The 26,599-nt window shown below is 41.1% G+C and overlaps 1 protein-coding gene across 19 annotated transcripts in view; it reads right to left on the minus strand.

Annotated features, from left to right (window-relative positions):
- The window catches only part of TCF4 (transcription factor 4), a 386,161-nt gene that overhangs the window by 229,999 nt on the left and 129,563 nt on the right, over positions 1-26,599 (minus strand). For all 19 annotated transcript variants that reach the window (XM_010818907.4, XM_059880880.1, XM_010818903.4 and 16 more), the window contains 2 exons: positions 25,662-25,723; positions 22,288-22,384 (listed from right to left, as the gene is read on the minus strand). In XM_010818907.4, the coding sequence (XP_010817209.2) occupies positions 22,288-22,384; positions 25,662-25,723 (159 nt within the window). The remainder of the gene's footprint in view (positions 1-22,287; positions 22,385-25,661; positions 25,724-26,599) is intronic.

The raw sequence follows: 26,599 nt of genomic DNA on the forward strand, positions 1-26,599 counted from the left end.
AAGATAAATTCTGGGAAGAAAAATGGGAAGGTCTTGACTTACAAAGGCAAAGAGCAGGGAAAGAGGTGGTCCAGGGGGACGACTGTCAGCGGGGATGGGAGGTGAGTACACCTCAGGGGCAAAATGCAGAAGCAGGGGAAAATGGAGAAAGGGGGAAAAAGTACATTTGAAAGTACAGCTTCTCACCTGCCCAAGGCAAGAACATTCTGAATCCCAAAACGGCAGAGGAGGTCACGGATTCCTAATTTGTGCTTGGGCCGCTGGTAGGGAGCCAAACCAAAGAGTCTGGTTTGGAGCGCCAGGGAGATGAGTGAGCTTCGGACAAGATCCACCTCTGAGATCTAGGAAAGGAAGTGGGTGCCCGCACTGGGGACAACCCAGCACAGCCATCAGACAGGCCAGGAGAGAGGCTGTTCTTCTTCAGACATTCTCCATCAAGAAGCCAGTCAACAGGAAGACCAGGAATGACAGCAATGCGAAATCAAGGACCTTTCTTTACCTTTCCACTTTATAGGAGTGAGAATGCAGTGACTTCACAGACCCTAAGAGCATGTCTGTTTTTTTCAGTACCGTGTTCCAGGAGCTAACACTGCCTGGCACTAAGGAGTATCCAATAAACCCTGGCCCAATCAATGGCTCAAAGAATTCTCTAGAAACAATAATAAGGTTCAATAAACACTTAACAAACACTTAAATATTAAAAACTGAGCAAAGCAGGGTAACTAAAAAGAAAAAAAAAAAAAACAAAAAACTGAGGACTTAAGGGACAAAAAAGAGGTCTTGGTTATTCCAAGACCTAAGTTAAATTTTGTACAGCCAACTAGCTTATTTCCTTGAAGGGTAAATTTCAAAGGTCTAATGGATTAACTCGATAATACAAACCTTCAAAATTACCTCCAACCATTCTAAGAAACAGAGTTAATCAGCTTCTTCTCCATTCTATAACTTTTTCTAGACTTTGAGGTGACTGCTGCTAAGCTTTAGGGGTTTTATTAGTTTCCCTTCTCAACCCCTGATCACCAGTTTTGGCAGGATCCTGCTTTTTTTTGTTTTTCTTTATTCTCCCCTGGGAAATTTATGTCTGTTTCTGGCATCTGTCCCCCATCCTCCTTTGTGAACAGTGAGGTGAAAAATTCATTTATTTTTTAGCAGTGTCTCCACTGCCTGTCAATAAATTACCCTTTCTATCTCTTCGAGGCTTGACAAACCACTTTTCAGACCTCCTGTTCTGTGGGCGCTCTCAGAAGTAACTCATTATTATTTATCATCATCTCATAGGTAATCTCTCTTCCTTTTTTCCACTCTTAATTTGGGAATTTTTTTTATATTCTTAACATCTTCCTGTAATCATGGCAGTCTCCTCCTCTACAACACTCAATGTCATCTCTGCCTTTCTTAATAAATAATTGCTTTGTGCTCTTTAGTTTCTGATCCTGTTAGCCTGATAGTAGGAATATTATTAGAGTGTCTTTATTTTTACATAGTATTGACTTTGGAGCATCTACTTACTGAATCGTATCTCTGAATATGCATGCCTTTTCCCACTCTTTCTCTTTCACTACTTATCCTCCTCTTTTTCTCCTTCTGCTTTTATAGCATCTAAAGTTCAAGGCTGACTGTTAAATTGGGTTTCAAGGGACAGAAAGGCTACAGGTCTGCCTACACATCTCCTGCGTATTTCAGTGTTTAAGTCAATGGTTCAGGTAATATTTGCTCTGAAGAGCATCGTCTGATGACCACATCTAGTGCAACAATCCATTAGGTCCAAACCACTACTTCTGTCACAAATCTGCATCACACCAAATGACGCTTCCTCACTTTTTCTTTCTCTTCTCTAGTTTGACCACGGACTTGCTGAAGCCTCGGCTGGATTATCATCATGCTCTGAAAATACTCTTGAATTCTACACTTCCAATCACACCCTTTGTTTCACATAAAACTTAATCAAGAGGAGTTTCATGTAAGTTTCCACTTGTACATAATGATAAACAGCTTAAGCTACATCCAGTACATATCCCACCACAATTTTTCTTTCTATACCATGTTGAGATAAATCGCATTTTATCCACCTCGTTATTTTCCATCATGTCCATATTCTAGTGGCCCTTGCCACCTGATAGGCACAATTTAACTCCTTTTCCACTGCAATTTTCGTAACCTTTAATTATCAGCCAGTATTAGTTTGTACCTGTAATTTCAAGTGATATCTAGTTCTTCTAAACTAAAAAATTACTGAAAGAATACAGGAAATCCCTGATTTGATTAGCATATCCATCTAAATGGAATAAACTTCAAGCAATATGTGTATTAAAAATCATTTCTCAAATATAAACTATGCAAAAGAAAACAGTCTGAGCTTCCTGGGAGATACCAGCCGACAAATATAGTAAAACTGAAAAATAGAAGGATTTTTGCCCCTCCGACATGGAACAGATGGAGGGAGCCAAAGAAAAGCACTGAGTAATGTAGCCACCAAACAGCAGAAACTCTTCAGCAAGCTACAACATAGTTGCATGGTTTGAACTTCAATGCTGCCCTTCAACTTAAAATATGCATGTGTGTGTACAGTTATACCTATTTTAAATAAGCAGAAATCTGCACAAATATAAAGTGACTTTCCTAGGATCACTAAGAAAGCACGCTGAACCAGTCTAATTGGTAATGATTTTAAGCACCACATTTAACTGGATTTTCTTATAGCACTAATGTTCCTACACTGACACAACTTAGCAGGCAATGTATTTACAAACTATAACAGCCTGAAAAGAATTAACAATGAACAATGTGCAAAACAGTCAATTACAGGCTTAAACTTTAAACAAGCACTTACAATGAAAATTAAAAAAAAAAAAAAATACTATCTTGGCTATTGGGTCATTTTCCAGGCTACTAACTGCTAAACCATGTGCAGAACGTGCTTCCAATTTAACCATCCAGATTTTCTAAAAAGGCAGATAGCTCTGCTCTGCAGGCAGAATCAAGTTGGTCTTCAATTTGATTTTTAAAACAAGGCAGTTGTACAGAAAACCAATAAGCTTTTTGCTCCAGATTATTTGAAGAAGAAAGAAAAGGGGAAGTGGGTTTTATTTTAAAGACCTTAATTTGTCTGTCTATGAAAGTGAAAAATATAACCTTACTTTGGTTTAGAAAAGAGTAGTAGCTGAATAAATTCTATAGCCCCATCAGCTTCTTAGAAGCAACAGCTCCAAGTCTTGACTCTTTTGAAACACAGCATTGGCCATGGTTGCCAAAGCATAAATACTATGCAGGAGGTCAAGATGGCTTTTAAAAGTGGCAGAGAAAATTTGAGTGTTTCCTAGCAAACAGAAGAACCTCTCAGGTTGTACAAGTAATCAGACACAATGAAAGCTCAAAGTTTCGCTCTCAAAATGGCCAGACTTCCAGTGGTGTGTGTGTGTGTGCTAAATTGCTTCAGTCGTGTCCAACTCTTGGCGATCCTATGGACTGTAGCCAGCTAGGTTCCTCTGTCTATGGGATTCTCCAGGTAAGAATACTGGAGTGGGTTGCCCTGCCCTCCTGCAGGGGAACTTCCCAGCCCAGGGATCGAACCTGCGTCTGTTACATCCCCTGCATTGGCAGCTGGGTTCTTTACCACTAACACCACCAGGAAAGCCCCTTCCAATGGCACTAGATCAAAATCCACACACAATGACCAAAACAGAAGCCAGGTACACAGAAGGACTTTGAGGTCTTAAAGCTAAAGAAGTCCTACACACTGGTGTGATGAACCAAGATGGGTTGACTTTTGGTGATGAAACATTCATACTTCTCATAGACGTGACCAAACAAAGGAATCCAAAGAATGGTTTGTCCACAAAGAAGTCCACAATTGCCAACAGTGTACTAAGTACGTCCCTGAAGACTTGTCACCATTACAACATTTCTTATGAAATCAAGTCAGGCTGACCTAACCTGACCTAGGTTCAGGTCAACCTAGACCTTGTGTACAGTTCCACTGCTCATTTATAAAACAAACTGCGGGATGCTAATCCAAAATCACTCAGATGGTGTTGCAGCCACGAAATTAAAAGACGCTTACTCCTTGGAAGGAAAGTTATAACCAACCTAGACAGCGTATTAAAAAGCAGAGACATTACTTTGTCAACAAAGGTCCATCTAGTCAAGGCTATGGTTTTTCCAGTAGTCATATATGGATGTGAGAATTAGACTATAGAGAAAGCTGAGTGCAGAAGAATTGATGCTTTTGAACTGTGGTGTTGGAGAAGACTCGATCAGTCCTGGGTGTTCACTGGAAGGAATGATGTTGAAGCTGAAACTCCAATACTTTGGCCACCTGATGCAAAGAGCTGACTCATTTGAAAAGACCCTGATGCTGAGAAAGGACAACAGAGGATGAGATAGTTGGATGGCATCACTGACTCAATGGACATGGGTTTGGGTAAACTCCGGGAGTTGGTGATGGACAGGGAGGCCTGGCGTGCTGCAGTTCAAGGGGTCATAAAGAGTTGGACATGACTGAGCGACTGAACTGAACTGAACTGAATCCATCCCCTCTCTCTGAGTATATCCAGCTATCAGATTATTATCCTGCAGTAGGATTCTGTTCTTTAGCACTCTGGGAGTGCACACAGGGCTCTCCAGGGATCTTGTTTGTTACAGGAACTGTGTTCCTGAAAAGTTGTCTTGAGTCTAATTTTCATAGTCTCGATTTAAAGGCATCCTCTGGAAAACTCCCTCTAAAGGAAATAATACCTCTCAATTTATCTTCATTGTTAATCCAAATATTCATTTAACCTTCTGCATCTACCATCAACATTTAGCTCATCTTGTCATTTTTCGTCTTAACATCAGATGTAGGTGGTGGACGCTTAGGACTTTTGTTCAGGGAATCTTAAGATTTTTGTTATTTGTTAGCCCAAATAAGGTAGCCAGTTAATAATGATCAGCCAACTGCAACTTTATATCCTATTTATCACCTGGTAAACTTGGTAGATCCCACAACTGAAGAACTGAATTTGCTTCTTCCAGCAGTCATTGAACTATTTGTCTTAAGGCTTCTCTCCAGAGGGCAGAATATTGACAGTAAAGACAAGGATCCACAATTACAGAAATGGCTCTCATTAATTATCCTCAACACATAAGTGAGGGAACTCAGTGGAAGATTAGGTAGAGTCAGGATTAAGCCCAAGAGTGAACGCTGCTTCACATCACACAATCCAGGTTCTTGGCTGGAGAGAGTGAAAATGTGGGCAGACGGCACACTGGCAGATCAAAACCAACAAGAAGAATCTAATGAGTGAGGATTAATACAAAGTCCCATTCTACACAAGGAAGTGGAAAACCTGTTGTAAAGCAGTTGATGTTAAAAATATTTCATAATTTGAGTGGACTGGGAGCTCAATTTCCAATCAATGCCAAAACATGAGTGTGTAAGTGAAACCTCAGGCTGCAGTAACATGAAAAACGAAAGCAGACTCACTGCTGACGAACTCGCTGCTGGATTCACCACGTGGAGAGGGAGAGACTAAGTGAAACACACCCAGAGGGCAGTGACCAAGAATACAAGGTGTGGTTAAATCTCTGTGATAATGCTGCCTGTTTCCCAGTGACACTTTGGGAGGAAGCAAGACTTATCATCATGGGAAACGTGGGGAAAGAGAGAAAAGACACAATCCCAGGTAGCTTCAGAAGAGAAAACTAGTATTCCAGGCTGATAGCTACAAAATTGAGAACTTTCTGAAAGTCACAGCTGTCACAGTGCAATGAACTGCCGTTGTCAGAAGTGGCTTCCCCAACGCAGGGAGCGCTGAGCGCCGACGCAGCGGAAGGAATGCCTGCTGGGGTCCATCCGTTTATGCATTACCCAGCCTGTCATTGTGCCAACAACTTTCCTAGGGCTTCATCTAGAAAGATTCCTATATTGGGAAGGAAGCTGATGTAAATCTGAAAGCACACAAGGAGAGCTCTAAATTCCACTTCTAAGAATCTGTGATGTCTTCCCAAATGGTGGGTAAATGAATGTTCTGAAACAAGGTTCAATCCAACCTGTCTTCATGGAACAAAGAAAGAGGCAAGGGAGGGAGAGAAGAAAGGAAGGGAGGGAGGGAGAAAGGAAGAAGAGGCGGCGGGAGAGAGGATGGGAGGGAAGAAGGAACAAAGAATTTATGAACAGCATGTTAGAGATGAATGATTAAATATAACACTGAAATGACTGTGTGATCAAATCAAGAATGACCCAGTTTTCTTAAAGATATCAAGTTTTTACGGGAGATAAAGATGAGATGGATGCATTGTCCCCTTCAACTTAAGTTCTTTAGAAAGCAAAACGATTAATTAGAAAATAGGTTCCCTTTCCCCTCTCTCTGGTAATGGATCCCTTCCCATGACTTCAACTACCAAAATATGGAAAACTGTAGGCCAAATCTGCAATCCCCACCCAGAATCACAAGTCAATTCACCCACAGATATCTCAAAAATTCATTACCTCCCAAACTGCACTTACCATCTTACTCCCCAATAACCTACTTCTCTTCTCATAATCCACATCTCAATGAATGATACCACCATCCCCCCAGCTGCCCCAAGCCAGACATCAAGCCAAGGATGACTCCTCCCTTATCCATCAGTTACCAAGCCCAGCCATTTCCTTCCATTTAATATTGCTCAAATTCATATCCTCCTCTTCATCCTCATTGTTCCTGATTCAGTCCATTTTCTCATCATTTCCTCCTGGAATTGCTTTAATCACCTCCTGAGCAATCTCCCTGTCTGTCCCGTTGCTTCCTATTCACACTGTGGCTAGACTGAACCACAAAACCACAAATCAATCAGTTATTCCACTACTGAAAAGCAACCCTTGAATAGTTCACTACATGCTTCATTGATAATCCAGGTTCCTTCCCCTACCATTCAAAAAAGACTCTTCATTTTTTTTTGAAGTGAGGGTTCTAACCCAGTTTCCCTGTCATTGCTTCCTCTGTGGACCTTATGGAATTATGTCTCAGTCTTCGGAAGCCTCTTCATTCCGCGTTTCCCATGACATCCTCTAGCTCGTACACGCCTGCCTTTCTCTCACCTGACAATTTACTTTATACCTGGATGGTTCCAACTCATCCAAGATGGCCCTATCAGCTCAGGCATTATCACTTATAATACAATAAAATTCATATTGATTCATCCAATGACCATGCCCAATGCCCTTCTCTCTTGCCTGCCTGAATCCCGGTGCCAACTAACACTGTAAAAGTTCGCTTTCCCAGCTTCCCTTGCAGCTATGAGTAAATGTCTATTAGAGATTTGAACAATAAGCTGTTAGCAAAATCTTGCTAAAGCCCACGTGTTTCTGGGGATGCTTTCCCCCTCCTCCTGAAGGAATGAGATACAATTAGGTATGGATGTTACTCTAATCTCTGCCTCTCCAATTTCCTATTGTGAACTCTGACATGGTGTCTGGGGCTTAGCAGACATCTTGTGAGAAATGCAAGACGAGAGAAAAAGATGAAGGATTAAAATGAGCGTGTTAAGGAGGGCAGAAAGGAAAGATGGCAACACTGATGTTGCTGAATTCACACAGGCAACTCCCACCTCCAGACATCCTCTTAAGTGATGGAAAAAGTCATCTTTGTTTGACTAACCTACTATTATCAGGTATCCCATTAGTTGCAGCTGAACACACGCTTAACTGCTATTGCACCTCAGGGAATTCTGGCCGTGTTCCCTACAAGGGAGGCAGTGCAGGGTGGTTCAGAACAAGGGCTTTGAATCTGGGCTCTGCCTCTTACTGCACAACACAGTACAGGTACTTCCATCTCCCTGATCCTCAACTGCACCACCCCCCAAAAAAGGCAATGACAATGCCTAAGAAAGAAACAAGATTATAAGTGTAAATTATAGGTGGATGCCTGGTATACGGTAAGCACCAGGACATCTCAGCCATTATTACGAGGTAGCTGATGGTTGGTATCCCAAATATATAATCTAACAGCACCCATGCACATATTGAATAGCTCCCTAATTCTGTGACCTGACACCCATCTGAATCCTTACTTAGACTGTGGGCCATGCTGAAAGCAAGAAAAGCAGCATGTCGCTCTCAGGTACCTAACAGGAGCCTGCATGACACAGATTTTCCACAAGCACTTTTTCGATGAATGAATGAATGAACCAAAGGCTAATTTGAGTGCTGCAGTTTATCATATCATTGGCTTTGAGTATAAATAAAATCCATATGGATGGTTAAAAAAATACATACACTGAGGACCATATGATTGCAGACATACTGATAACACATGAATATTATTTACCAAGAAGATGATCAACTTTTAAAGCAGTAAGATATTCTGCTTTGCTTTCACAAATATGTGACTTGCCCTTTCCCTCCCTGCTTAAGGGAGAACTTCTTCTCCATCTAAAAATCCAGAAAGCTAAGATATGAGGTGTCAAAACCACTTGCGACACAACCAAGCCAAAAACAGAATGTGGGATCGAAGTTTTATCTTCTCTACTCCATCCAACTTAGCCTCCAGAAAAAGCTCTCCCTCTGAATATTTACTTGTCAGCAAATTATAAAATGAACAGCCCTCATTGTTTTGCAGAGGGGATGATGACAGGGTGAGAGTGGGTAGCTTCTCTGGCAAATCAACAGTCTCCAAATATAGGGCTTTCCTGATGGCTCACTGGGTGAAGACTCTGCCTGCAACGCAGGAGACACAGGAGACTCGGGTTTGATTCCTGGGTCGGGAAGATCCCCTGGCAAAGGGAACGGGAATCTCATGGACAGAGGAGCCTGGCGGGTTACTTTTCAAAGAGGTACAAAGTGTCAGACACATAGCTTCTCTGGCAAATCAACAGTCCCCAAATATCAGAATGCGCCCAAACATGTTTTCTAAACTGTGTTTTGTCATCTGTAGTCAAACACACATAAAACTGTATAGGAATGCTATTTAAAGGTGACCACTAAACTAGGCTGCCTAACCACAATGACCTTGGAAAATCGCCCTTGATGTAAAAACCAGCCCTCCCTTAACTAAGATCTTTGCGTGCACCGGGGGCACTTTCTTTTTCCCTAGGGAGGAATACTCCCTCTTAGTAAGGAAAGGTGATCCGCTCTGATAAAACTTTAACAGGTGCTGAAATTTATATATTATATTACAGCCTTACAAGCCTACACTAATTATTAATTATCCACCTAAGTGTACACTGCTTTACACATCCTGCCCCTTAACTAGAGCACTCAGAAAAGCCATTGTACTTTGCCTGACTAACGGACCATATCTTGAACAGCTAAATGGCCTAGCAAATGCAAAGATTTTCCCATACGTATACTTTACAGTGTTAATGTGGATCCACTGCCTATGCAAACCAACTGTGTTTCCACGGCCACATCCTATCTTGAGGAAAGTGGGTAACTGAGGGAGGGCTAGAAATGGACAATCTCAGCAAATTAGAGCCGACTGATGAAACAGAGTCCTCAGTGTTTGCAAAGAGCACCAGTCTGCGGTTAGAATTGTAGGGGTCCTGGGTTCTCTCATTCTGCTCTGTGAACATTTTCAAGAAGTCACATCGAGGCTGCTTTTTATGCTAGAGCAGGTGTGAACTTAATTCCACCCTTAAACTAGTATCAGCTCAGCTGAGAGAACAGCCGTAAATTTTTATTTCAGAACTAAATGAAACTCATGAGGGTATGGGGCAAAATCTCATTAACTATTAAAATGCCTTTTAAAAGACTCTGAGCAAGGCTGCTTTCTTTTGTTTTATTTTCATTTTGGTGTTCAAGCAATACCAGTTCAGTTCAGTTGCTCAGTCATGTCCGACTCTGCAACCCCATGGACTGCAGCACACCAGGCTTCCCGGTCCATCACCAACTCCCAGAGCCATACAGGACTTTAAAAGTAGACATATTCAGAACCACCTTCTCCTTGAGGTAACAAACAAATTCAGAGAGTTCTTCCCCCCAGAACACATCTCTGTGTTAAAGAAAAGGAAAAGGACGTTAAAGGAAAAGTGCTGTGCTCGGTCGCTTCAGTCTTATCTGACTCTTTGAGACACCATGGACTGCAGCCCATGAGGCTCCTCTGTCCATAGGATTCTCTGAGTAAGAACACTGTAGGGCACTGCCATGCCCCCCTGCAGGGGAACTTCCCGACCCATGGATCAAACCTGGGTCTCCTGTGTCTCCTGCAGTGCAGGCAGCTTCTTTACCACTGAGCCATCTGGGAAGCCCCAAAAGGAAAAGTAGGAGATTACCAAAAGATGGTCCAGCAAACGCCCATTCGGTAAGTCAGCTTTCCCCCTAACTAGTAAGTAGGATGGGCTTCCCAGGTGGCGCAGCAGTAAAACGTCCACCTGCCATATGCAGGAGACACACGTTCAGTCCCGCAGTTGGGAAGGCCCCCTGGAGATGGAAATGGCACCCCACTCCAGTATTCTTGCCTGCAGAGTCCCATGGGCAGAGGAGCCTGGCAGGCTACAGTCCACGGGGTCGCAAACAGTCGGACACGACTGAGCAACTGAAACAACAAGGATGCCTGCCAGAGGCTGCCCAGCTACTTACGCAGGCCGCCGAGGTATTTAAAATGTTTATGCTCACTGCATTTCAATTTCCAAATAACATTTTCAAGACCATCAGTAAGTAAAAAAAAGGCAAACTATGCAATGAAAGAAAATAAAAACACACACAATATAAAGTATGAATCTTGTCCTGCCAATCCAAGGTTTCAGGATTCCCCAAATCTGAGTATTAGGCTCATTTCCAAATACTCTGAAAGTTTTGAAGGAGACAAGGTCACCAATAAATTTTCCTCCATGATTTGGTACTGTCCAATTAAGTACCATCAGATACACATAAAGAGTTTATGCTTATATCCCAAGCAATCAGATTTGGCTACTGAATTTTTAAGAGCATGGCTTGGTCTGAATGGCCCAAGTGAGGAAGAGGCAGGAGCAATTAGTAACCCAATAATTTCAGAGACTCAGACAGCCATGCTGATACTTCAAGGATAGAAAATCACACTTTGCGTTCAGAATGCTCTAAAATTAGCTTTTTATGTGTCCCTTTCTCTCTAATCCTTCTTTCCTTTTGTCTCCCTCTTCTCCACCAAATGTTATCAGATATTACACAGTTTCTATTTTCATTCAGCTTTTAATATGGCCCATGAGGGGGTGGCATTTAATTAATCACTTCCACATTCTGCCAAAACCCACTACGTGAGTCTCAAAGTCTGCATATTACTTTTGCCAAGCTGGTCAGACCCAATGAGCAGAAAAAGAGCCTAGAGAAAATAAAAGGAGGTGTCATGATCACTCACAGCCACTGAATTTAAGGGCCAGGTATTTTTCCTGTTTCTTCATTTAAAGCCAGAGCTCAATGAGAAATTCCATCAGAGCACTAAAGATTATGCAACATCACACAATGGAGAGTGGCAAGTTGGGAGTCAAACCAGTGCCCAGCTAAATACAAGCCTTGGTCAGCCCACCAGCCTCCACCATCCCCATATTCAGGCTGCAGCGAGATTTTCAGAGCTGTAAGAAAGCTTTCCATGTTTTATTTTCAACATCAACAATGTAACCTGCTATATTTTATACCAATTTAAAGCAAAACTCCCTTACAGTTTTTCCTATTAATCAACATGTGCAAGGAACTGGGGAGCGATCAATACACCACCGTCAGGAAGATGAGGAATGTGTGGCTGTGCCTACTCGGTGCCTAGGGACCATTTAACTCAGTCCTACTCGGTGCCTAGGGACCATTTAATTCAGTCCTACTCGGTGCCTAGGGACCATTTAACAGTCCTACTCGGTGCCTAGGGACCATTTAACAGTCCTACTCGGTGCCTAGGGACCATCTAACTCAGTCCTACTCGGTGCCTAGGGACCATCTAACTCAGTCCTACTCGGTGCCTAGGGACCATTTAATTCAGTCCTACTCGGTGCCTAGGGACCATTTAATTCAGTCCTACTCGGTGCCTAGGGACCATTTAACTCAGTCCCGTCTATGCCTCATGCCTTTTGCCACGGTTGGTCCCTGGGCTTGATGTTCTGCAAGAAGAAATAAAATAAGATCCCCGTGTATCTCTTTCTACTAAAAATTCATACACACTTCCTTAGGAAGATTCAGAATGCCTGGGGAGCGAAGGGAATGAGAGAATGACGGCATACACACAGGCAACATTCTCTGCCAAGCTTCTCTGGAGAAGAATGAACTGAATTGGAAGACTATCTCCAACATATTCCCCAGAACTAGAAGGTTCATGTAATAGCGCTTCCTTGATGAAAAACGTCCTACCCAGTGGTTACTCCAAATGCAGATGACCTACAACGCAGGTGAAGAAAGCTCACCTTGTCAGCACCTTTACCCAAAATCCACACGAAGGTGCCTTCCACCTGATGCAACAATGCAACTTGAGAACATTTAAGCTGGAGAGAAAAATGGCTGGAGGCAAATATTTCCTCAAGGGGCATTATCTGAATTCAAAGAAGTTCCCAAAGAGGTACTTATTTTATAGGATTACTGGTTTTTGTGGAATGGCTGGGAAAAAAAAAAAATCTTTGTTTTGGTCTTGCTGTCTTCAGAACTGAACATGCAATACTATCTCCACCCGTTCTTGCCCTTGGTTCCAATCTCATTAGAAAGTAAAGGTGTTTCAAACTGCCATCACCCAAGACCCAAGGTCTATAGAATTTTCAATTAATTGAAGACATCAAGTGACCTTCCCTGGTGGCTCAGAGGGTAAAGAGTCTGCCTGCAGTGTGGAAGACCCAGGTTCGATCCCTGGGTCAGGAAGATCTCCTGGAGAAGGAAATGGCAACCCACTCCAGTATCCTTGCCTGGAAATGTCCATGGACAGAGGAGCCTGGCAGGCTTACAGTCCATGGGGTCACAAAGAGTGGGACACAACTGAGAGACTTCACTTGATCCTTGAAGGACCTTAAGTGACAGAGTACAAACATGCAGTTGTGCAATGGTCTAGGATAACAGGAGAGCGGTTGCTGCAAAGCATATCGCATCACTGTGTGGCTCACAATGACGCTGGGCTCAGTGTTGACCATCCTGGCCTTAGAAACGTGAAAGTTGGGGATCGTAAGAAATTCAGGCAAAGTCCCATCACCAGGAAGTGGAACGAACAGCCAGGATGAAGACTGCAGCGCCCCCGAGCCCAGCCCACTATTCCACGAGGCCTCTAAAGACGGCAGCACTTCCAACGGAGCTCCTCTGCAGCTTTGGTCCTAATGAAGATTATCATATGAACAAAGAAAATAGGCTATGGTGATTTTTTTAACATAACCCTTTTTCTTGTTTTGGCTAGGCTGGGTTTTCATCGCTGTGCAGGCTTTTCTCTAGTTGCAGCAAGCAGAGGCTCCTCTCTAGTTGCGGTGTACGGGCTTCTCATTGAGGTGGCTTCTTTTGTTGCTGGGCTCAGGATCTAGGGAGCGAGGGTTTCAGTAGCTGCGGCTCTTGGGCTCTAGAGCACAGGCTCAGGAGCTGTGGTGCACGGGCTTTGTGGCTCCACAGCACGTGGGATCGTCCTGGATCAGGGATTGAACCCATGCCTCCTGCATTGGCAGGTGGATTCTTTACCACTGAGGAAACAGGGAAGCTCTAAGGCTTACAGTATTTTTTTTTAATGAAGGTCAATAGCGCACTTAAGGTAGGCATACCACTTTCAAGGACACGAGGTTAAAAGCCTGAAGTTACTGCTGTTTCTCCTAGAGCTGAGGGGCGATGAGAGGTTTGCCGGGTGTCGGATCTTCCACCCAAGGAACCAGTCAAGGTGTCCACTATTGGCTTCTGCTGTCCCAGGCCTATTTTCAGTGGCAAGCTTAGGCAAAACTCAAAGTAATGCTTTTCCAGTGAAACACCTGAGAGAAAAACTTTGTACTAAAGGAAAACAGCCCTGTTTATTCCACATCCTGCTTTCCTTTCCTGATGGACGGTCTTTCCCCTGCCCGTGTTCTCATTAGCCTGATTCCCGCCTTGACTGTGATCAGCGGAGGTGGGAAACTTTTGGTCAAAAGTTGGATCCAGCTCTCACCACAATTTCGTGCAGTCTTGGCACGTTGGCCAAGATTAAATGTCTTTTGGCTGCTCCTAATCCTCCATATTAAAGATCAACAAATACAACTATGTACATATTAAAAAAAAGAAGAGGGTTCTTTGCCCTCGGCGGCAGGATCCTGTGTGAGAGCTTCATGGCAACACGGCAGGTGGCTGGTGGGAAGTTCCCGGGCGCCTGTTTGGCAGTGGCCCAGGAGAACAATCTCTGTCACTTATAGTGACACATCCCGGGACCCTGATGCTCCAGGATGCCAAGCCCACTCTGAGTGGCTACCCCAGGGGACTGTGGGAATGGGCGCTGCCCTTGGGCTCTGCCAGAAACCACCAAGGGGACTGCAGGAAAGGCTGGAGGGTGAAGCCATAGGTGGCTGACTGCATGACCAGGCAGCTCTGGACAGCCTGGCAGGAATTCAAGCCAGAGACCTGATAGAGAAGGCTCTGGATGATGCTGCCTGAAGCCTTTTACTCTGGCTAGTTGCTGCCTTGATCAAGAGATGAAGACAAGGAAAGCACAAGTCTTGGTGATGAAATGACCTCAACTCCTCCCCCCATCGCCGCCCCGCCTCCTTGCCCCTGTGTGCGACTCTCCTGCTGCCGTTTCCCCACCGTCTTCCTTTCAGAACTCATTTTCCATCCCACGCCTCTTTGTCATTCTCTCTAATCTGCTGACCAGAATTCAGAGTCGAGACCCATTTTCATCTTTTGCTTCTCACAAGGAAGCTGGAGCCTTGGTTCTTTATTTTCAAAGCTGCTAAGTTGAAAATTACAGATTCTTCTCTTAAAAGAAACTAAATAAGCCCTATAAATTGGCTAAGCATCCTCAGCCCCCTTCCCTCTTGTCTCATCCCATTGAACAGGCTGGAGAAGCAACTGTATAACTTCCCACCCCTTTCAAACTCTGCAGCTGGAGATGGCCATGGATGGAAGAAAGGCAGGGAGATCACATAGGCGGACTCATCTTTCCCTTCTCCTTGCTGCATCTAACCCAAACCTGACTTGAGACTGTGACAGTCATTTTGAGACAATGAGGGAAAGGACAAAGAAATCACAGAGATACAAGCCTAGACTTCAATGAACCATAAACCAAACCTAGTCATGGTCCACCACCAGACTTCTAATATGAGAGAAATTATCCATAAGCCACCATTAGTCACATTTTCCATTCCTTTCAAGAAAAGCAAGACTACGGACACAAACCGCTTTTTCCCTGAACCTGACTCTAAAATGATTTTAGAACTTTCTGTGTGAGAAATCTTTCTGTGATATGTGGAAGACATACACTTTTCTGTGAACTATAGTTTTCAATTAACGTTTTTCTGGTATCAGTTCTTCTAAAGTTTAAAAGAGCTGGGTTTGGTCCACCTAGTTGGACTATAAGAGTGTTTGATCAGCGCAGCATTGCTGTGTTACACCACAGAGCAGGCAGTCTAACGGAAGGAAAACGAGACGAACGAAAGAGGGGCAGCAATGCTTACTGACTGGACAAGAGGAAACAAGTCACCGGATCTGAGTACTGGAGGCACACAACTTCTTTCAGTGGCCTTTCAAAAAATATTGATTTTACTCATTTCCTTTTATAAATAATCTGTGGTGTGTTTCTTGAAAACTGAAATCTATGCTACTGTTAATATGGTATCTTTCATGATATTCTGGACAGTCAAGGACACAGAACTACAGAGTGAATTTCTAGACGACTGCCTTTGGTTTAGGGTTTTCTTCCTGACACAGTAACATGTAGGCTTGACTTTAATTTATGGGTTTTTCATTTAGGGCTTAGACCCAAATATCTGATTTCCTTGATTGATTCATGAATGAACCCCTTCAAGAGCCACTTATTGAGATCCTACAACTCTGTGCCAAGCACTGGCCCATACATAATACTTTTCTCCTGGTGATGTAACTTAATGAGTTATTATTTAATCCCTATTCGATCCAATCCCTTACCTACAGTTTGGAATGAGCTGAGGTAGAAAAGAAATATCCATATGAATCAGTCTCTAAAGAATTACATTTGGAAACCACATCACTAGTAAAGTTAACTTGAAGGTATCACAAAATAGAGATGAATGGATTAGACAGGACAGTAAAACATCTCTAAACATAAAATATAGTACAAGCAGAAAATGGCACACCTAAAGGACCAATGGACCATCAGATGAGAAAATCACCTCAGAGATCATCTAAAGGCTTGCTCCCCCTCCTCAGTTTAAAGGTATAAAAAAGATTTGACCTGAAGACCCACAGACAGTTGTAGCAAGAGAGTAGAAAAGCCAGTTCTCTAGCTCCTAGCCTCTAATCAAAATCAGAATTAATTATATCATTGGAGATGACACTAAAAGAGTCTTATTTGTTAACACTTCATGAAGACATTTTAAATTAACATTAAAAAAAGAAAACTCCCAAACAATGCTGACAAGAAATAAGACCATTATTAAACATTTCTTCTCTCAGAAATTGCTTGCTACCACATTATCGGTCCAACAGCCAACAGACGATATCAAGATAACCTTGAGCTAAAAAGTGTCATTAAAAGAAGACGTCGAAAATGCACAGACATCCCTAACTAAAGAACTTGTAAGCAACCCACTATCACTATTAAGCTTCAGAACAATTTAAAAGTGAACTAAAATGTCCAGAGCTGACATGTACATTCACAATTTCATTTTCACAAAATTACCTAAGTATTATTTGACCTCTGGCACTTCAAACATCAAATAATTGCCATTTTTGTCCAGGTTTTGTTATTTTCAAATATTTACATTCCAGCATGGGAAGGAAAAAACACACTGAACCAAGAGGTCAAGTAAAATCTTACCCATGCTTTTAAAAAACTATGTTTCTTTGTGGTCATTCTTTTCTTTTGTACTTAAAAGTTTTCAAAACCGTTTTCCTCCTAAGAGCCTCTTCATTGGGTATTTCCAGTTTTACAATGAAAAGAAAAACTCCCTCTATTAACATGTACTCACATTCTCCGTTTTACAAGAAGACTGTGCCACTGGCCTCTGCCACTGGGATTTGAAAGTGCTCACAACACTTCACCTTTATGCTGGGCTAAACTCAGGGTAGCCATAAACACTCTGAAGTAATACAAACCTAAATATTCCTGCTCAGCAAATGGAGCGGTGGAAGTGAATTCTAATGAGCCGGCAGCTGTCACAATATGACCACAGTAACCAAATCAAAATATCAACCGCTAACCCAGATGAGACTCAAAGGTCATCCTGTAAGCCAGCAGCTCTCTGCAGTTCTGCCTGAACCACGATCTAATCCTGCAGTAAAATGTTCCACTGAGCTAGTTCAGAAACCAGTTACTCTACAGCGGGAAATTATTCCGTGCACTGGTGGAGTACCATGAGTGGGACAAGAACCAAATACCGCAATAAGGAAACCGAACCATTCACAAGGGGACATGTAAAAACACAGCCGCTGATGTTGAACTAAGCTGCACCCAACCATACCCAAGTATCACTTTTCACATCCTTCAGTTACCACTGCATGTCTATGACCGCACTGGCATCTTGCTCACTCAAACAATCTGGCTTTCAATTAAAGCTCTGGAACAAAAGAAGGAAAACGTATACTTAGGTCCTTCCTCAGATCAAAAAGTTGTGGCTAGAAAATATATTCTTCATTGTAAAAAAAAAAAAAATTTTTTTTGGACAATTACCTGCAAAAGTTTTAATGTTTGGCAAACACAAGAAACAAACGAGAACGATTTTGTTTCCAAAATCCATAGCCTTTGCATATAGTTCTTGCCAGGATTTTCCAACTATTCCTTAACATATAATCCTCTTGAAAACACAAGGCTCAGCGCCATGGTCCCTTTGACCCATTAGCGTATTCTGAAAGCTACCCACTGACCACTGTAAAGGTTTCATCAAACTGTTTAATTACTGTAGTGAACAAGTTTCCAACAGATCAAGTGTACATTATTATCATTAATGATCATACATTGTCACAAAGAAGTGATTAGTTCTCTTCAGATACAGAACAGGGCAGTGAATTTCAAACAAGTAAAAATGCAAACTAGCTTGCTTGTCTCTACCCAAAGAAAACAGTAAGTGAGGACTCAGGAAGTGTCAAGTAAGAGTCTACTACACAAATATTGAACCATGATGTTGTACACCTAAAATAAATATATGTCAATTATATCTCAATAAAAATTTTTTTTAATTTAAAAAGAGAACTGTATGAAATGGCCAAGGCAGGCTGGCAGCTAGATGATGCACTGCTGAAATCTCTCAATTCCTCCAGACTCCCCCACACTAAAAGAAAGACAAAAGGCCATGCACACTTATTTTTTAAAACAACAAATTTGGGGCCTGCTTTTTTTTGTTTCTTTTAGTTATGTTTTTCTTTAAAGGATTTACACAATATCAACTTCCAAAACTGTGTGTGGCAACTTTAAACATAGACAGCAATGGAGGGAAGAGTGCACCCTGACAAACCAAGTGTCATTATTAATTCTTCTGGCACAATAGCTGCATGTGTGTGCACGTGAACATGTGCTTGCATGCAAGTGCACTCGTGTCCATTTGTTTATTTTTAGTTTAGGCATTCAAACAATCAAGTAAGGCACTGTATTCAGATATGCAAGCTTATTTCTAAAGGAGGTAAATTAACGTAGACACTACTATTCTTATAAGTCATGTACCATTTTGCATAAATTTGAGATACACAAATAAATTAAGTTTTTGTATTTTGGTGCCAGAGGTATTAGATTACAAAAATGAACATTTATGCAAAATCATTCACGTGAAGTCAAAGAGTTCAGACTTTTAATTAAGCGTTTTGTTACCTTAAGAGTTTATAAGCAAATGTTAGCAATGCCTGCATCATTTCTTCAAAATACTGTACTGCCATAAGAACCAAATGTAGAATAATAAGTCACTACCCAAAGAAAAGAGTGTCTCAGTATTTTTTTATTTCTCTGCAATAAAATAAAACCTCACTAAGTGAACAGTTTACCAAAAAGAAATAGGTCATCTGCAGTTAATAACTCTTTCCCGTAAAATTAGTGTCACTTATTTCTGTAGCAGACGCCTAATTCAGTCACAGACTTGATTGATTTGACAATAAAGAATCTGGTCCAATAAAGTGGCTGATTTATTTCCGATACTATAGCTTTTACCCTAATGTGACACCAGAGCAGAACGAAATCTTTGACATGTAAAGAAATCCTTTACAGTTTTTCATGAAAACCAAAGCTTCTGAAAGTGGATATTGGATTGTTGTCCAAAACTTAAAAGTCTAATATCTTCTTTTGGTAGAACGAAAACTTCCACAAACACCGTAACCCAGAATATGGATTTGGACACAAAGAGTAGTTTAGAATATACCATATACTCTGTAAATTCAAATTTCTGGCTATACTCATAGGTCTTATTTCATCTTTGTCTTCATTTGTAAATTGGTTGTCTTTAATTTTTTGAAAACAATCTAGCTTCTCTTTGTAAAGGTACAGCAAAGCACCAAGCATGGCTCATTGCAAAAGTGGTTTCATTTTAAATCAACAGCAGCTTGGGCAACATCAATGAGCATCTTTGTTCCCTGAGTCTAGCCCTGAGATACTCAAGCCAATCAAGAAGGCATTTGGGATGTGAGAAATTATCAGGAGGTGGGGGGGTTAATGCAGCATCCTAGCGAGTTCTCTAAAAATATTTTTAATTCCTTTCCAAAGTAATAACGCGAGGTATTTCATAATAGTTTAAACGCCTTTTTCTCTCTTCTTTTATTTTTTTGCACACTGAGCCATGCCCTCTCACTCTGAGGGCAACTTCCCTGACCCTAGTCTGACACTGCACCGTTAATGTCAGATAAACCATTTAGCCCAAGCACAATTCTTTTCTGTGCAAAAATCTGCTTGAGGTGGAAAATGTAGCAGTTTGTAAACAATAAAGAGCCATGTTTCAGACCAGACAGCTTATCTAACAGAGAAGTCCTTTCATGGGGAACAGTGGGTGGGAGCCTCCGGACACAGCAGCATTTCCTACCACAATGCAGGAGACTGTCCTGGCCTCCATATTTAGGGGTTTAATGGGAAGGAGGGCAGACGGAGTAAAAGAACACAGCTGACATGGACTTTAAGCTTAAACAACAACTAAGTGAAAAGAGTCAGCTCTCAGAGCTCCGGCTGTAGACGCTCGGCCCACTTATATTTTAAATACTATTTGAACTGAAAAAAAAATAAAACGAATTTGGTTTGTAAAACAGCTGCCCAAGAGGACACACAAACAAGAATGATTCTTTGCTATCTTCATGTTGCTTGGTGTCTTCTGTAATATTAATTTATCAACTTGTTCTTTAGGAAAACATTTTTTCATGGACATTATATAAACTTCTAAATATGAGTAGTAATTTATTTATCACATTTTATCCTCATCGGAGGATAGTTTTAGAATTCTTCAGGACAATTCTCTAATATACTCTTTCGGTGTTACTTTTCAAGATGATTATTTTCAAGTTAATCTTTTACTTTATGAAGTTGGATAAGGATAAATAGAGAAGGGATGGTGTTAGAATTTAAAATTACTGCTACTGTCATTGAAGAATGTAAAGCTGTTCTTTCAAATCTAAGGTGACAAACATATCTCGTCACCTGCATCTGCCTATCCTGGAAACAGGAAACACTGCATCTCATGACTCATTTTAAAAAGCTAGGATTCTTGCTTCAGCTACAGAGTTAAAACATAAAAGTTACTATTTTAAATTTTAAAAAAAATAAGAAAATATAAGAACAACCCATGGTCAGATACAGCTTTGAGATCCTGATTCTCAAAGTTGGGATGACACTTAATCACCCATTAAAAATAAATTCCTAGTATTTCTCTGCTTTGACTACTGTGCATTTAATACCTGAAGTCCCTGTAGATGGATTTGATGGTGATTTCTGAAAAGATGACTCACACTCAAGAATGATCTACACCTTAAATAACAAGTATAGGGATGAATTGAGAGAGGAGCATTGAAACATACAGTCTATCACATGTAAAATTAAATAGCCAGTGGAAATTTGCTGTATGACGCAGGGAGCTCAAACCCAATGCTCTGTGACAACCCAGAGGGGTGGGATGGGGTGGGAGGTGGGAGGAAGGTTAAAAGAGGAAGGGGATGTATGTATACCTACGGCTGATTCATGTTGATATGTGACAGAAACCAACACGATATCATAAAGCAAGTATCCTCCAATTAAAAATAAATTTAAAAAGTTATAAATAACAGAACAAAGTTAACATTAATTTACAAAAAGAAGTATAGTGACCAAGGCTTAAAAATTAGGACATTCCTCAGAAGCATCTGCAATTATGGTTTCAAAATGATATGTGTATGGCTGCATGTCTTCCTTGGAGTATAGTCCAACAGCTTCTGCCAAGAAATTTAACCTCATTTATTGATGGATTCGCAACAGGATTTGGCCAAGTTGAGAGATTTACTAATATTGTTAAAGCTCACATTTATTAGAACAAAGATCTTTTTTTCCCAATCAAAACTAAAGTAATCAGCTATTGGGACCTTTTAAGTCATTATAAATTGTCTTTTCATTGCTCAAGATACTGCGGTTTTGTGTTTTTTTGTTTTTTTGGTTTTTTTTAATCCCTATAGGTAGTCAAAGCAGAAAAAAAATATGCTAAGAATTCCAATAGAAAAGACATGCTGGAAACACAAAGGCTGTCAAAGGACATGTAGGTCAGTTCATGAAGCAGGATGGGGATCTCCTAGATCATTAGCACTAAAGTTCACACCGTGGTGAATACACAACCAGACTTTACAATTCAACATGAACATGCTACTTTGATTTAAGCACACTAAACCTATTAATACAGGAACTTCCATGACCCCTTTCATAAAAGTTCACGCTAACGCAGATTTTATCTCATTGCCAACTGACAGACTCAATGATACTTCTTACTTTAAATATTCACAACTTTCACTTCATCAGCCTTAACCCTGGGAAACTACTGCCGCAACAGTGAAATTGGGAGAAGTGCTTTACATCTAAGGAACACAAAGTTTCCACGTAGATTCAGTATCACTGAAATTAGGTAATTCCACACACTTGTAAAACTTAGTCCTGTATGCGCTATTACCAAGCAAAGATCATCAATATTTTTCTGTAATTTAAAATTACTATAGTGAACTAGCTAAATATCTTAAGTTCTTAAAAACAGAATCTCTGTCTGGGCTTGTATTCTACCTTTGATGGTAAAACATAAGCATTCCAAAAACTCATGTTAATTTAAAATTAGTCTTACTTTGTATTCTGGAATTGACAAAAGGTGGAGAGAGATTGTCATGTGACCCAAGGTCCCTGCTGGTCATGTGGTCATAGGGAGTCCCATCTCCATAGTTCTGTAAATAAAATAACAGATAAGTTTACATTTGCCATGAATCAATCAGCACGGAAGTCTGACTACTGACATCTCTCTGAACCAAAGAAATTGGAGCCCACCATTCTCACCCCAGCACCTTATTATAGGAAAGCTGCATCTTCACAGGTACAGTGCATAAGAAGGGCTCTAAAGTTTGCAGAGTTCACATTTTCCCCGAAATCATAGTGAAGCTGGGGGAATAATAATAATGCAGCCAATTGCACCAAGTTATTACAAGCAAATGAAATAATGCAAGTAAAACACCTGAGACGTATAAAATATATTGTAAATCGTAATTATTATTTTGATAAGCCCACATTATTTTTAAAAAAAGAGAGCAAAATGTACTATGGGAAAGTTACTCATAACCTGCAACAAACTGCCTTTGTAAACAGCAGCATTTGGTTTTATGAAATTGAAATTTCAATGTTTTGTTATAGACGTTATTGTGGTTGTAAAAGAATTGGATCATTCCATAAGCAACCAGCTACACAAAAACGTTAAAAGGATTACAACAGGACTATAAATGAATATCAGAATTTAAGCATAAATTCTGGATTTGGACAAGTATGCCACAAAAAAACAGTTTTAAAGCAGACGGTAATCTTTGGAAATTTCTAATTACTATGATCATCTCATGGTTTAAAGGGGAATTTTAAATTAAAATAAGGTTTTTAAACTGCTCAGTCACTTGCTTTTAATGGAGGAGTTAGATAACATACAGGAAAGAGTTAAAATCATCTAAATGACAGAGTTCAAATTTTAGGTTACTGGAGGAGCCTGGAAGGCTGCAGTCCATGGGGTCGCTGAGGGTCGGACACGACTGAGCGACTTCACTTTCACTTTTCACTTTCATGCATTGGAGAAGGAAATGGCAACCCACTCCAGTGTTCTCGCCTGGAGAATCCCAGGGATGGTGGAGCCTGATGGGCTGTCGTCTCTGGGGTCGCACAGAGTCGGACACGACTGAAGTGACTTAGCAGCAGCAGCAGCAAGGTACATAAAGTGACCAGAAAGGAAAAAAAGAGTCATGCTGCTCAGCTGGTTGCACTGTCCATAAAGACTAAGTCAAATTTACTCAGAGGTATCAGTTGGTATGTTAGCCAAAGGGCAGAATCTGCCCACATGAAAAGGACGGATACTGTATGAAAAATGAAAACGCACATCCCTTCACTAAAGAAGCGACAGAAACCTTAAGGTTCCAAACTACCCCATTTTCAACCGCCTTTCCTCAGCTATAAAAAAATTAACTTGAACGATACTGTGATGGGATGTTGCCAGTACATCAGGGCATAAAAGGATGTCACATTTTAAACATATATCATTGCTCTTACACTCACTTGTTCTATACCAGACACTGCATAATACTAATTATCATTTATTAAGTATGCTCACCCTACAGAGTTATTAAGAGCTTAATATACATTGTCTAATTTAAACGCCAGCACAGTGTTTCAAGATGACTGGAAATATCACCACTTGAAGATGAGAAAAAAGAGACACCTGCCCCCTGGCTGTCCCATACAAGCCAGCCACAATAAGCTGTCTCATGCCAGCTCGCTGCATTTAGAAAATACAAATTACAAAATATTGAGTCAAAGTTATCCACCAATGAATTCCCTGGAGAAAAAAAAAAGGCCAGACGATTCATGAAAACCAAATAAGAGTCAGGACAATCCTAATGATCCTCCCTCTCAGAAGAACGACTGAAAGAGCTATGTGTTCTATTAAAATGAGAAAGCAGAAGACATTAAGTTCATGCGAATGAACTCAACAAGCGAGGGACATTCTGTCGTCTCCTACACTTGCTGTCAGGGGAATGGATTGATTTCTGCAAGTGAAGACTGTAATGTGAGGAGGAGGAAAGACTTCCTCAACCCATCCATATAATGTGGGAGAATCTGAAACTCGACAGCTGGTGCAAAGTCTCAGCGAAGTTCCTGGTAAGCCGAGAGCCCTGGCTGTACCCTGAGACCAGAGCATGAGCCCCAAGGCCAAAGAACAGGTGGAAATGCCCAACACGGCTTGCAGAGACGGCCTCCTTTGGACAGCTTGATTACCTTCCTTACCTCTTACGCCAAAATACAGACCACCCTCCACCCCAAATGTGTGTGAACACTTACAGTAAAATGTGCCCCCGCTCCCCGGCCCTGCAGAACGTTTCATCTATCTATACAGCTGCTTGGGGGAGGGCCAGCTGTTTTGTGTGGTCTATGTCTACTTTTAATCTGCAGTTATATGTATTGTTATAAAAACTGGGAGGGATTTCAGAAGGCCTAGCGATGACTCCATTAAAGACAGATTATATACATAAAATCGTTCACATTTGAGTTAGAAGGAACAGGAAAGATCCTCTGGTTCAACTTCTTCATTTTACAAAGTAGCAGTCTGAGGCCCAAGGAAGTGAAATGACACACCCAAGGTCATACACGTACAAACACACGCATGGCCTAACCACCCTACTCACACCCTACTCACACCCCATGCCATGGTCTTCACATGACACCCTAACAACCAAAAGCCTTGGACAGGAGTAGCAAAAATCTGCAAGCGTATAAGACATGTGCAGTTAAGTACAAGCAACTTCTTTTCCAAATGACTTTGCGCCATGGTGTGTAAAATACAAGACTGACTTAAGGAACACTGACAAATGAGCAAGTCTGAAGAATAAGACTTCGTCTAAATCAGATCGTATCCGTTTACTTTGAAGTTTAAGGATTTGGGGTTGTGTGTGTTTTAAAAATAAAAGCTACTTTCAAAAAAAAAAATTAAATGAACGAACCCACTGGTGACCAAAGGCACTACTGGTGGTGGGACAGTCACGTGTTTACAAAGTGGAACCGACACAGACTCATTATGCAGATGATACTGGAAGCTGCAACTGCACAGGATGTCTTTAGAATTATTCAGTGACCTATTTACACCAATATATTACAGGGATACTAGGAATTTTTTTTTAAGTTGCACCACCTACAAAAAATAGCTTTCTGTTAACACTGGATCAGTAACTGGCAAAGCAAGGCCAAATGTTTAATGAAGGGGTTGTCTTCTGGTTAGCCAAAGTAGAAGGGGTGTCAAAGTCAATAATAACACCCAATAAGAGCATGAAAAAAATGCCAAACAGAAGCTGATCCTCATTAAACTCAGTCCGCATATATAGCCATGCAGATGTGTGTCAGGGAGAAAAAACTCACCTTCAGTTTGTCAATTTACATATTAGGATGTCTGCTTGTGGGGAAAAGATTAGATATACTTACCCTGGACGGGCTTGGATGTCCTCCACTCCCCCAGGACCCTGAGCTACTTCTGTCTTCTACATCTAGGGACAAGAGAAAAATTCTTTAGGCTTTCTTGCAATAATTCTCTCTTTTTGTATATGCACTTTCAAATTAATGTTTCAAATTAATCTCCTGTTGCCTTTAATTAAGAATCAGGCACGAGGCTACCATGATGATAGTAGCTTCTGACCCAACTACTTAAATTAACTCATTTAAATTCACAGCAGAAACGAACTGGACCCTCAGGAACCAGAGGTATGAACATAAAAATTTCTTCCATCCTTCACAATGTTTCATAGCCTCAACTTTTATCAACCTGAAATTGCACTTAAAATCTTACTAAAATCTTTTGGACAGGTTAAGTTAAAACTACACTAACACAACCTTAATATTCACACATACACAAAAGTTAAATCAGGTAAATATCCATACTATTAATATTATTAATATTAGCGGCACACCTGCCATAACGCTCCTAGACACTTTCGGCCCTCTTACCAGCTCAGACAAGCCACTCGAGGCCTACCCACCAGAGGACAGACGTGCAGGAAAACACGTAAGATGAAAAAGGACATTAACAGTCTATTTCCACCAGGACATCACAAGGCTATCAAGAGACTTTTTAAGTTTCTTAGGACCACACCATCTCAGTCTTTTTTTTTTTTTTTAATAGGCACAACACTTGGCCTACAGTCCTTAATCTGGACAATGAGATGTGGACACGAAAGTTGTTAAAGCAATGTTTTATTTTGACAAATTATGGCAAAATGACCTGTGTGAACTCCCAGAAGGCTGGGATTCTCTAGGCCCTGTACCAGCGAAGTTCTAACGCTGACCAAATTCGAGATGCTTCTTCAGCGCTTCAGGTGCAAATACGAAGGAAGGGGAGTCTGATGGCTAAGTTCCCACGTTCACTG

This window comes from Bos taurus, chromosome 24, assembly GCF_002263795.3.
Source record: "Bos taurus isolate L1 Dominette 01449 registration number 42190680 breed Hereford chromosome 24, ARS-UCD2.0, whole genome shotgun sequence".
Classification (NCBI taxonomy): domain Eukaryota; kingdom Metazoa; phylum Chordata; class Mammalia; order Artiodactyla; family Bovidae; genus Bos; species Bos taurus.